This window comes from Paramisgurnus dabryanus, chromosome 13, assembly GCF_030506205.2.
Source record: "Paramisgurnus dabryanus chromosome 13, PD_genome_1.1, whole genome shotgun sequence".
Lineage (NCBI taxonomy): Eukaryota > Metazoa > Chordata > Actinopteri > Cypriniformes > Cobitidae > Paramisgurnus > Paramisgurnus dabryanus.
The window spans coordinates 6334147-6348173 of record NC_133349.1 but is presented as its reverse complement, the minus strand read 5'-3'; the positions used below and the strand labels follow the sequence as shown (position 1 = coordinate 6348173).

Genomic DNA, 14027 nt, shown 5'->3' with positions numbered 1-14027 from the left:
GGTCAATTTGGATTTCACGTTGTAAGCAACTTAATCTCACAAAAAACACAACAGAAATTCAACAAAGTGGCGATTTCATGCAATCTGAATCGTACAAAAACGTACAATTATTACAAAAAGACAAGCAGGTTAGCTATCGATTCGCTAAAACATAAAATAGTCACATACTGACAAAGTCGGCGCATGTGTTACTGTGTATGTTTCATCGTCTTTATATTCTTTGATTGAAACATCTTTTTACTATCGTTAAAGAAAAACTTATAAAATATAGAAAAATATTCAACTACATTGCTAAGATACCGGTAATTTAAGTGGTGCTTTCGTGTACAACCTGTACCTTCCTTTAAATCAGTGGTTCTCAAACTGGGCGGCACGAGATGGTGCCAGGTGCCCCAGTCTTATGACATTTAATAAAATATATGAATTAATCAAAATATAATTTAATGTTTTAATTAATTCTAAATTTTCCAAAGTTTGGAATTGTTTAATATTATGAATTTCCTTTGGGTAGGGTCATAAAGTATGCCACCCCACATTTAAATGTTTGGCCTGACATTCATGCATCAACATCAAAATCCTTATCCTACTATTACAAAGTGAAATATCCGTGCTAACTGCAACAGGTGGATGCATCAATAAACAAAGCCTTGATACAGTACTAGTTTCATTGTTTAATAAGACCACAGGACTCGCCCAGCCAGATGTGAATTTCCCTGCTAACGGTACATAAAACATTCGATCACAATTTCTATTATTCAATGCACAATGTGCGTGTTCCTTGTCCAAACGCTGCGGGTAATACCACGTATAGCCACCGTGAGTGCAGCTGGTTTCCGGAAGCCAATTGGGCAAGGCCACAATGATGTAATGCAAACACACACCTGCCTGCCTCACTGGAGGATTTACAGTAAACATTTCAATGAAGAACAAACCAACGCAGCACCTGGTGGCTGTCATATAGACATCACAGCAGATGGACTCACCCGATATGAACTTAGGGTGGGAAACATGCAAATAGACCTCATCACGGTGAGGAAACCGCCTCTTTATATAGCTGTTCAATAAAGTAGACGGATCAGTTTAACTTTACTGCACCAAATGCTCTCAACCAGCTGGTGTAGGCTCAAACAAAACCCTTATAAACTGTTAGTCCATCCTGCCACTCCCGGTAACTCCAGACGTGTTCTCCATGACTGGCTTATGTTTCTCCGACAGACACTACTGGGCACAATACGAGTTGCTTTTGACAGCGCTTCTGTTTTAAAAGTTTAAAGCTGTACAACACATGCAAACCAACAATCCATTACCCAACCGTTAAGTTTGATCGAACCCCGCAAACGCCGCACAAACTTCTCCATCCACAAATATTCTTGAATGTTCCTCTTTTCATACTAGTAGTTATACCTTGAGCATTCTCTTCTTCTTAAACATCTCTTCTGCTAATGGTTGGACATCAACAGGTCGAGTACTGGCTTCAATATGTGTCCAACCATACCCGTCTCATCCATTCTCTAGGTCATCTCTTCATCGGTAAAAACAAAGACTGAATCCTGATCCATAATCATCTTCAGCTTCGCATGGAAGCCCTCCATGGACCCAGGTGGAATGGTGGGCTTTCCTCTGAGGTTCCCGTACTTGCGAACTGTTTTTCCTCACATACTCTAGCTCTTCTTTCTCCGGTAGTGTCTCGGACGGAGACACACAAAGCTCACGTTCAAAGGTACCTGTTGAATATTTGATGTGGTGATTTGAACGCTGGGTTAAGGCCAGATCTTCTCAGCTGTTCACAGAGAGAGAAAGTGGACTCTTCAGCTGTTCCGTCTTCTTGTTTGTGGACATCTTGTTAAAGATTTGGCATCTAGTGGACGGACGTCCATGTTTACTGGTTTTATGGGTGCACACACTAAAATAAATATATACACAATGTAACGTAACAAAGAAAATTGTGAAAAAAAAAACCCTGTAAGGTGTTAACCCCAGTTAACCTCAACAGGGTCAATTTCGATTTCATGTTGACTTGACGTAAAACTATTTGCTCTCCAAGTTCTTGTTTCTTCATGCTTTCTCAACCAAAATAACATCCAATCTAAAACTCAATGCTTGTGCTTTTCAAACCAGAACTCATCCTAAACAACATCTAACAGTTTGTCCATTTAACATCTAAAGACTAGCCTATATTGTAAATCCATGCAAACAAGAAAATCTATGCAAAGATTATTTACAAGATAATGTAAAATGAAGATACAATCATGGCTTCACTTGTATCCACAAACACATCAAGAAGAAAAAAGAAAGGCAAAGATCGCACAATGATCACGACACATGCACACACAAACACAACACAAAACATTACCACAAGTGCATGCACACAGACAGAGCTACATGCATGGATGGGTTCAAGTTCTGTAATTTAAGCAAATGCATCTGTATTACAAGAACCGAATTTGATATTAATAATAATAATAATAATAATAGTAAAAATGATTCCAGAACTGATCCCATCCTCTGCGTGAGTCGAGTTTGGCTGCAGATCGTCACTTACCAGTTACGTCTGACAGGCTCATGGCTCTCACAAACATGGCACATTTCCGAACCCACTTGGGTCCCGACACTTGACACAGAAAAGAATAAACCCCATTTAATGTTAGCTGTGAAGTTGAGCTACAACCTAGTGCACAATGTCCTGCTAAAGTGGCCTGAATACTAAACACACACGAGGATTATTGAGATGCATGACTGAGCTAGAAATACAACACGTTGTGTGAAAACATTGAGCTTGGATGCACATGACTCATAGGTAGGGATGAAAGTTGTAACTAGATGTGTGCCAGATATGTTGTTTGCAATATTTGTTGTTTTAAAGGTGTGCAAAATCATATTATCAAGTATATCACGTGCTTTTTAAAAAGCAGAATGCTCCTGTGTGCATTCAGGGTGTGATGTAGCAGCAAATTTGATTGCGATGTGTACGACTTGTTAAAATCATTGTCTTATTCATTTTAATACTTTATCCGATCCCACTCTTTTTCATGTCTGTGTTGCAGATGGAGTAGGGGTGTGACAAATCATCAATATGGATCGATACATAAATTTTATTTCTAACAATACGATGCATCGATGCAAAATCGATTTGAGGTACCTTTATTTTGACACTCTCCACATCCTCATTCCTTGACGTAACTACGTAAATAATCGAAATCGGATTGTAATCCCACAGAAGAAGTGTTTGATGTATCGGCAAAAAGAGGAAAGAAAATCTATTTTGTATTGAAACGGATCGTAATGAGCGCATATATTAACACAAACTTCCACAACATTCAACACATTTTTGAAGAATGCTAAATAGCTGTTACCATGGGTTCACACAGCCATGTTCGAGGCAACAAATTCACGTCTAGCGTGTCTAGTTTGCCGCTTGAGCATTTTGAGTTTGCTGGCTTCATTTACGCGTGAAATTCTAGTTATCGGGACATTCACGTGGAAATTCACTGCTAGAGCAAGCTTCTGATTGGTTAACGTGGCAGCTTTTTCCGCCAAAGTGCAAATTTTCAACTTGTGCGTTTCCCACGGCAATGCTCAATTCGAGCCATTCGGGCAAACTAGATGCGCGAATGAGCCGGAATCGTGTCTACCGTGCTACGATTTATGCATCTTTACATTGACTTAACATTGAAATCACTAGCGCTTGACGCCTCTACCGCGGCTGGTCTGAACGTAGCATTATTGTTATTGTCAAAAAGCACAGATATTTTTGCCATCAAAATATTTTTTTTGTTTTTGTTGTTGCCAAAACCACACACCACTACATCTAACTTTGTTAGTTGTAATAAACTTTGAATCCGTAAAGTTTTTGGCGAAAAAAAGAGCATGAATCAATTATTGAGCAAGTACATAAATTCAGTAACCCCGATTCACGATGTTACATTTTGTCATTTAGTAGACGCTTTTGTCCAAAACGACTTAAAAGTGAGTTACACAATAGAAGCAATTATGGCAACACAAGAACAGCAATAAATAATGTTAAGTTTATAATAATGATTTCGGGGACATTTCATGTTTGAAACCGAGATGGTGATAGAGAGGCTAAAGTTATGGATTGTATCTTTTAAGGTTTTTTAAAGCTTTTCTTTATTGTAGGTTCTCTACTAAACAACTTCTTTCTTTATCATTTGACATTTAAAACTTAATTTCAACACCATGATGATTTAATCACACTGACATTTGCTTGTTTGTTGGTCCGTTGAGATGGGACAAACAGATAAAAATGCACAAAATATTGTAAGTATTTATTAGACAAAGATGCGAAAAAATGATGCGAAGGGCTGTTGTTTTTCGAGGTCAATCTCACTCCAGACAGCAAACATACAGAGAATCTATGAGATCTACAGGCAGGAATCCTCTGGTATGGGAAGTATTCGGTAACCATAGCAACGTGTGATGTAGGAATGGCTTGAGTTTTTGTAGGGTGTATCTCTGGCCCGGGTGAGAGTTGTGGAGAGAAGGTTAACTATCTGACAAAGGTTTTTAAGTTCACTTTAATGCAGAGATTTTCCTATTGCATTGCAATGGCCATTCATCGCAACGTTGAAAACGCAGTGTAAATTACACGGCAAGACACCAATCAAATACTCTAATACTAAAAGCATTTGTACTTGTGTAAAGTAGGCCTGCATAATACACAAACTGCTAAATGATGCAATAAACTATTAACGCTTTACATTTGTCAGGGGGTTTTAAACTTAAATATAAATTAAAACTATATAACAAACATACAATTAATGCTCACCACAGTTTTAAAATAAGGGAGAGTTAAAGCTAGTGTTAAAGTTAAAATGCTACGAAGATAACAACAGATTAAGTCTTGATAGACAGAATCTTGTTTTTAATTGAATTATTAATTTTATAGACTATTGAAGTGAAAATATGCATTCATTGTATTTTGTATTTAAGCATAAAGTACATTAAAAATAGGTAATGTGTAAAATCAACAGATATGAATATATGCACAAACCTACAGGCAGGATAAATGCCTGTATATGAGATACGAATCTCTAGATATAGATATTATAAATATAAAAGGTGCTATGAGCCAATGACCATGCAGTCTGTTTTAAGGTCTTGACGCGCTTTACTTTCTATAAACATTAGACCTTAACCTTTGTGTCTCTTTCTCATCTTTCTGATCAAAGATGTTTGTACTATAAGTAAATGGCACATCAAACTACATTGCTCCAGCATTGCACGTGTCTCCGATATAAATGCGAGCTTTGCCTCATTTTGCATTGTGTGCAAGAAGAGCTTTACTATATTTGAACACTGCTATGGCAGCCAACCCTATGCCTGACCATACGGTGATGGTATCAGATGGTTATACAATGCATGGTATTTTAAGGCATCCCATGGTTTTGAATAATTATTCTAATACTGTATTTTTATATTTACATTACAGTCTTGTATGTCACAGAATAGGGCTGCACGATAAATCGCACGTGATTGTCATTGTGCATCTCGCCATCACCTGCTTTCAGATAAAGCGGCATTTACTACACAAAGTCATAGTTCACTTATAAACGGGAAAATTTTGCATTCATAATAATGTATGCAATAATGTATGCAATATGGTCAGCTTGTAAGTGAACTACGACTTTGTGTAGTAAATGCTTTACTGACGAGATGCGCAATGACAATCACATGCGATTTATCATGCAGCCCTATTCTGTGACATACAAGAATGTCATGTAAATATAAAAATACAGTACTATAATAATTCTTCAAATCCATGGAATACCTTAAAATACCATGCATTACATAACCATCTGATACCATCACTGTACTGTCATGCATAGGGTGGGATGCCATAGCAATATAGTTGTCAGAGGCTTGTTTGAACGAGGCTGAATTGTGCTGATATGCAGTAGAGAGAGGATTATTACTGAAGTCCTGCTGTCAAAGTCTTTAACATCATGTGGGCAGCATCTCTATAGTAACAGCACTGGCTTTGACCATGAAGAAAAGTGAAAGGTGTATGTGCGTGGATGGTGTGAATGTGTGGATGAAAGCACATGGCAGGCAGATAAATAAAGAAACCAGGATGTGGAGAGAAATATTTTATTTAAATGATCTGCAGTGGGCTGTGCTGGCGTAAGCATCACACACTGTTTGTGTGTGGTTGTGTTATTAATGACCACCCTACAAATACACAGCATCCAGCACTGAAGTCTGCCTGTAGGTGCGCTGAATAAAATAGGTCACACACACGCACACAATTTTCGTCACACTCTCTCTTGGTCTCTCTGGGGTTACACACAAATGTACACGCGAGGCTACTGCACAATCTGACCTCACAAACGGAAGTGAAACATATCTGCTTTTGATCGGATAACACTGCATTGCATTGTAAAATATGATTCTGGTTATGATTCGGTTATACATCTATATAATATATTAATATTGTATAATATAATATATTAATAAATGCATGCGGAACACATTATTACTGTTAATTTATCTTTTTTTTTAAACGCATTAATTTGCTCAGGAAAAAAATTAATGCATCAGATCATAGACATGCATTGATGTATATGTACAGCCGTATATGTGAGTAATATAAAATCTCCTCTGCATGCTCTATTTAATGCCACACTGCAGGTAAACAGCTCGGGTTCGAAGATGCTGACAGTGGTAACAGCAGTAATAACATTGAAACATGACCCAAAGATAATCATCAACTGGAACTGGCAATTATGATTATTGTTTTCCACTGTTGCTCACAGCAGGTGTCTCTGGTCTGACCTCAAAATAAGATAATAGAAGAGAAACCATTAGGTCACTCAAGCAGAAGAGTCTATTGTCAATCGTCTCGCAGTGTCACCTCCCCAAAACCCCACCTCTAAATCTCTAAGACTAAGCAGCTTTTTCCCAAGCTCTTGGGACAAAAACCTGCAGACCTTTAGGGGGAAGGATTACAAGGTAGTTTGTGGATGGTGTCGTGGATCAGAGAAGGCCCTAACTGTGATGGTACTACAGTAGGGTGGTGATATTGTGGTAATACCATGGCACAACCATATACATACTAATGCATGAAGCCCATAAAACTTCACGGTACTTCCAAGAAAACACAAAAAAGGGAATACTGAAAGTAGCTTGTTTCCAACACAAATGGACCACTTGAAATCCAACAGGATTGTTTTTTTAAACAAATAATGGCATAGTTTCATTACTTATTCATTACATGAATAAAAAAATCTGGCTTTTAATTCTGTGACTAAAGCGGTGCTCAAAGACGTTATAGAACAGGTGATACGCCTGCCACAGTTAAATTTATATCGTTAAATACTCAGCAACCATACAAAATAAAATCCGACCATCCATACATTGACATTTATTTTATTTAACCGATTTGTACAGGCCTAATTTAAACCAAATATGTAGAGATTTGAGTTCATTTAAGGAGCACCTATTGTCCGATTCACGTTTTTACATTTCCTTTGGTGTGTATGTGTGTATTAGTACATGTTAACGATATGCAAAAGGTACAAACCCCTAAGTAGACGATGATGTGAGTTATCTCCAACGTAAAGCGCTTGGGACTGGCGGGTTCTTTGAGAATTACCTGCGCACATTGACTCAAGCACTTAATTACCAGCTGTTGCACTTGCATTGCATGCAAATTCATACGCGATTTAACGCAGCGTACGCAAGCACTGCATTTACAGTTCATTTAAACGTAATTCAAAAGTGAAAGTAAAATGTGCACGTCTGCATGCGCATTTATAAGCCCCTCCCACCCGGTGTTACCGGTATCACCGGCTTTGTGATGCGCTGATTAAAGGGTGGGAAAATAACGTCACCGCGGCAACCCTACCCGGCACTTAAAAAATATATGTTAATTTGAAAAAATAAATGCTGCCTTTTTACATTTTCATAAAGTTCTTATGTTTACCACTGTTTTTCGTTTTCAGGTTATATCAACAGTTATTTGTGTGTATCGCTGTTTCACTCATGGCCCCTCAGAAAAGACCTGCGTAGGCCACCAGTTGAGGGCCACAGAAGGGCTCTGAAGTTCACACAGACAGTTTCTTGTTTCTCAATCTTGCCCTGCGGTGTGCGGCTGTAATTAAGTTTCCTCTCCCACGTCACCTCATGTGGTCCTGTAAATTTCTGTTTTGTTCCACTCTCCCCCACGGCCCTTCGACCTTTACCCAAAACAAAGCACACTTGGCCTTCCTATTCACCCACAGCTTCTAAAGGGCCTTGGAACCCCTACTCCTTCCTGAAGATCCCACCCAACCCCCAGCTCCCAAAGACCTCATTCATACATCCACCACTATCCATGTCCATCCCCGCAGTAAATGCCGAACGCTCACCCAGTGAAGCAACTGCTCCGAAACCTCAGTCTACACTCTGCCGGACGCTAGCACGGGGCAGAATGTTTCTGGGATGTCAGGGGACAACTGGGGATTGGGTCATATGAATCGCAGACATTCCTGGAGCGGATCTTAGAGACTCTGCTCCCACAGTTTGCTGTGGTGATGTCCCCCCTCCTCACGCTGGACAAATGTTCTGTCCCGCTTTCTATGGAGAGGCAGGAAGGCCGAGGGCCGCTGCTGGCATACTAAACACTCCCTCGGCCTCCCAGCTGGGGCCACGTGAGAGACGAAGGAAGAAAAGAAGATAAACTGATGAGGAAATGATGGAGAGAGGTTAGGGAGAAATAGTTCTCCGCAATTGCACAAAGCGTTTGTCTGTTTGCATAGGCGTGTTGGTGCATATTCTACTAGTCTAGAGTTTACTGAAAACCTCAGCACTAAGTCTAGATTGTCAACAGATTCAACTTAAGCAAAACTTAGTTTTATTTTCAGTTATTTATTTTGTATAGCATTTGTATATTAGGAAAATTGTGTCAACTTTACAATGCTTTACAAAATACTGTATATTTTACAATGTTTACAAGCTTTAGAAAATGGTGTCAACTTTACAATGCTTTACAAGATAGTGTAAATTTTACAATTTTTACAAAATACTGTAAACCTTTTAGGTTTCCAATTAATGCTTGAAGAGCCCTAACTAATGTCCGAGCCTTCATTATAGTTTTTACACATCCGTGAGGGTCCACTTAGTGTGCGTGATACAAATTTCGTCCAGGCCACGCCCACGAGAGGTATTGCATTTTGTCGCAATGCACATGCGTCAAACGTCTGTGGACACATGAGTCAAATAAACTAGGCTTTGCACGTCTGTGGGTTCAACAGTCTGTGTACGCCGGCATGACGTATAAAAAAAATGAACTATACTCCAGGCTTTAGACTTTGCGTCTTGTTCATATGTGACGTTTCGTACCTGGTGGCCTTCGATCATTAAATTCCATCATACAAAGTCTGCCAATGACTTAAGTCACATCTGGATCTGATTTACAGAAAAAAAGTTTCTGCCAAATGAGTTCGACAACATGATACTGCATGATTCCAACATCATTAAAAGAAAAAATATGTAGGTCAACTATTTCCATGAAAAGAGAAATTGTGCCAATGCCAAATGAGTTTAGCAACAACGGTCAGCTTCCACAAAGCTCTCGTTCTCCTTTTTTAACAAGAAAATGTACAATAAACTTCAATCAACATAAGCAACTCTATTAGCACACACACATGTACCGGATGGTGGGAGGTTAGCACAAGCCATTTGTTTTGGCATAGGCTCACGTTGTGGGCACGGGTTCAAAGCAACTGCATTAACAGGACCTGCGATTGCTTCACTTCATTCATTGAAAATAAACCAGAGACAAATGAAGTGCAGAGAGGAATGTGAATCTCCTCCACATGGAAGACCGGAGCAGAAAAGAGCTGCTACATGACGTGATGGGAAACGCATCGCCATGGCAACCTAAAAGAGGTTCGAACTGAAACTCAAGAATGCCTTTTTTACAAACACAACATAAACTGTGAGAAACTGCGATAAGACCAGAAAAGCTCACCGTTTCCTCTGTGTCAAATGCTCAGACCTCAAGCACATGAATCATTATTGAGTTCTGAGCATCTTAACCACAGCATAAACCCACTGAACAGACCACAACAGAGAAGAAAGCTTACACGAATGAGAAAAAGTGAACACTTGCTTACATAGAATACACAAAAAGAACTGCATCGACTTTAGATTTGTAGTTGTCCTACCCAACTCTCTGTCCTATAGTCACGTATTGTGCCTAAAAACACACTTTGTTCATGAGTCATGACTATATTTACAATGCCACAGTCTTGCATGTCATTTTGATATATGGAACATTACCACAAATGTGCAAAGTGAACAAATGAAGAGCTAAGAAGCAAAAGCCGCATCTTTTTTATTTAAAGATAAAGTCCCCAACATGTAAACAACAGTAACAGAATGTCGGTTCAACATAAGATATTATCTGTGTTTTTAAATAGTAGCTGGTAAATGAAGACAGGTTATATCATAAATAAAGCATGACTTTTGACCAATCAGCATGTAGGACTAAAATAAAGTTAACACTACTATATTCACACTTCCTGGAAAATGATAAAATGTTGTAAAACATGACTGTTTTGCTAAATGTCCACTAAGTCTAAGAGATGCAAAACTCTCTTAGACCATCATCATCATCCTCATAGCTGATCCAGTTATATTTAGGGCGGTAATGGTTGTTATAACCACTGCACCACCGACGCCATCGCGGTGATGACGTGCAACCTGCGGTGGTGTGCACATCACAAACTATGAAAAATATAATTTACTATCTCACCCAGCAAGATGTCTTCAAGTTTGTGTGAACGCAACAGCTAGCAGACTCAGAGTTAATGCGCTATTTGCAAGAGGCATCTAATATCAGTGATGACCCACTGGCTTCGGGGGCGGAACAATGAGGCAAGATAATCTTTCTTGGTCACTCAAGATTGCGAAAAAGTATCTGCGCTACCAGTACACCATCAGAGCGAGTTTTCAGCATGGCTGGAAACAGTAGAACCCCAATACGGTTCCTCATTTGAACGGAGTGTTGTTTCACAGATGGAAGTGCTACAATAAATACGCACATAAGCGCCGATCCCATGGATGCTCCGGGGCACGACTCGAGCACCGAAATGGCCAAGCACATATGTTCAATTGGTTGACATTTTGCATCTAAAACCACATGGAATAATAACCCAGTGGGTGTGCTTGTGGAAAAAGTATTTGAACCCTTGATTTAATGACCTTAAAAAAGCTAATTAGAGTCAAGTTTTAGCACACCTGGGGTCTCGTTAAGATAATACATTTGGAGGTATGGACTACAGCTACTTTGACTGATAAAAACCCTTCACACTTTTGGAGTTTTCTCTGCCAAGAAGAACATGGTTATGTGAACCATGCCTCGCCAAAAAGAGCTTTAAGAGGAGCTACAATCAAGAATTGTTGCTTTACATAAAGGTGGAAAGGGTTACAGTGGCCGTTTCTCAATGTCAAGGATACTTCCTTGGCAGGACTAGTCCTTACAAGTCACTTCCTTCAGAGGCTAGGCAAGGCTCCTTTGTAGCATTCGGAGAACACGTAAATTGAACAAGCTAGCAAGTGCACGTCATTGCGTCATTACATCAGTAAAAAGCTGTGCTTTTGGCAGTGCACACATAGGATTGTGGGTGATTTAAGAGTGCGAAGAGCGCGAAGGATACACATATGCACCCTTTCTTGTATATGGGATATTTTTTCGAACAAAGGACTCAGTCCTTGGTTGCAATTCCGAGGATCCTCGACATTGGAACAGGGCTTCGACGGATGTCGATGACGTAGCATCCTCGAAATTCTGGCTTCCAAGGATCCTTCCTTGACATTGAGAAACAGCCAAAGTTATTTCAAAGACTTTAGAAATCCACCAGTCTACAGTTAGGCAAACGATCTAATGGAGACGCTTTAGGACTGATGCTACTCTACCCAGAAGTGGGCGACCAGTCATAATTACACCAAGACTCATCAATGAGGTAAAGAAACAACTCCAAATGACAACTAAAGGTTTGAAGTAGGGCTCGGTATCGATTCAGATTTTCCAGATCGATTCGATTTCGATTCACACGCTACCAAATCGATTAGATTTCAATTCTCAATTCAATTTTCGATTCTGGGGCTTCATTTATCAAGCGTGCGTAGGAACAGAAGTGTGCGTAGGAACAGTTTTACAAAAAGTGTGGAATTGATCAAATTGCACTTATACGTAGAAATGTGTGTAAATATACGCACACCTCGGAGTATGCGTATGCAGAGCATCTAGTGGTAGAATAGCGATACTACACAGGACCGTCCATCCCCAGTGTTAAAAGAAAACTTTGTCTATTTATTATCCACCCCCATGTGTTAAAAATGATTACTGTTTATAAAGTAACTGCAAATCAGTGTTGAAGTTAATTAATGAAATTAGTGTCTAACCCTATATTAGAAAGCTCCGTCAAATGCTTGACACAGTGGCTTATCTTGCATTATTGGAAGACTTAGCAAATCATCCATTCCGCCGGGAGCGCGTTTTCAGAGATCGCGCCGTTGATGCTGGTTATGCGGCTGTCCAAGGAAAGTTCTGTCATTGTCTGTCCTACAGATTTCACGTCGGTGTGCTGTGACGCGGTTTTTTTTTTTTTGGCTGATAATTTAATGTCAAACCACTTTTTTAATTCTAGAAGTGTTCCAATACCCAACGGAATTAAACTCACTGGTAACATGTTCATGCAGATTTGTTTTCTTTTGTTAGTCATTCCTCCCGTACTAAGTGAACCAAACAGATGTGTTATTAACCTCATCCAACAGTAACTCAATTTCTGTGTCTGTAATGTTCCTCTTTTTCGTTCTCTTTGCCATTATTGCGATGAGGGGAAAAAGCACAACCACGTGACTTATAACGGGAGGTGTTGTCACCATATATGGTTCATTGGAGGCGTTTCGGAATGCAAATGACCATGAACGTGCACGAGCATGGTGCTTAAGAACAAGTGGGATTTATCATCAAGGATTACTTACTGATGTGCGTACAAACCCCGTGCGCACGTTTGATAAATCCCGATTTTTTTGTACTTAGGCACATTCTAAATTTCATTCGTAGGTACAAATATAGAACATGTTCTATGCACTGTTGATAAATGAGGCCCCTGGTTCTCGGACCGTTTTTTATACTCTATTCAACTCAATGAATATAGATTTAATACAAATACTATATTAATAAAAAGAACAGTGAACAACAACAGGTTACAAGTGGGTAATTAATAAAATCGACGAAGCACCTGAAACCGCCATTTTAAGCACTGAATGAATGAATGACAGGCTTGCCTCTTGCTCCTTGGTAACATGCGCTAGGCAAAAAAGAGGGTGACATCTAGTGGAGAAGACTAGTAATTCGATTAATGTTAATCTTTCGTTCAATGTTTGCAGAAATAAATATGAAAAAAATTCAGCTCTTTGAGAATCGATTCTGAATCGACCACGTTTTAAAAAACGATTAATCGAAAAATCGATTTTTTTTGCCCAGCCCTAGTTTGAAGGCATCATTGGAACTTGCTAACATCTTTATTCATGAGTCTACAATACATAAAACACTGAACAAGCAGGGTATCCACAGTAGAACACCACGAAGGAAGCCACTCCTTACTAAAAAGAACATTGCTGCACACCTGAAGTATGCAAAAGAGCACATTGACACTCCACATTGGTATTGGCAGAATGTTTTGTGGACTGATGAAACTACGATTTAACTATTTGGGAAAAATACAGCGCTACATTTGACGTAGAAAAAAAGGGCACAACATATAATCATGAGAAACATCATGATTTGGGCCTGCTGTGCTGCAAAACTCTTTCACCGCCAGCGTTTTAAAAAAAAGTTGCCAGCCATCTTTTGTAATCAGCTTTTGAATGTGGGTAGGTTTCTGCAAAAACACCACATTTTGAGCAAAAAGCAAAAAATAATTCAATTTTTGTGACAGACTTTTCATAGAGATCCCATTCAGAGCGATCTTTAAAACAGACACGGACATGCAGCCGCTTGCCATAGGGCAATACTT

The 14027-nt window shown here is 39.3% G+C and overlaps 1 protein-coding gene across 10 annotated transcripts in view; it reads right to left on the bottom strand.

Annotated features, from left to right (window-relative positions):
• Positions 1–14027, bottom strand: part of arhgap33 (Rho GTPase activating protein 33) — a 57889-nt gene that overhangs the window by 38040 nt on the left and 5822 nt on the right. For 7 of the 10 annotated variants that reach the window (XM_065298757.2, XM_073811533.1, XM_073811537.1 and 4 more), the window contains exon 2: positions 2543–2611. The exons of the other annotated variants lie outside the window; for them this stretch is intronic. In XM_065298757.2, coding sequence (XP_065154829.1) covers positions 2543–2611 — 69 coding nt within the window. The remainder of the gene's footprint in view (positions 1–2542; positions 2612–14027) is intronic. 10 annotated transcript variants of the gene reach the window in all.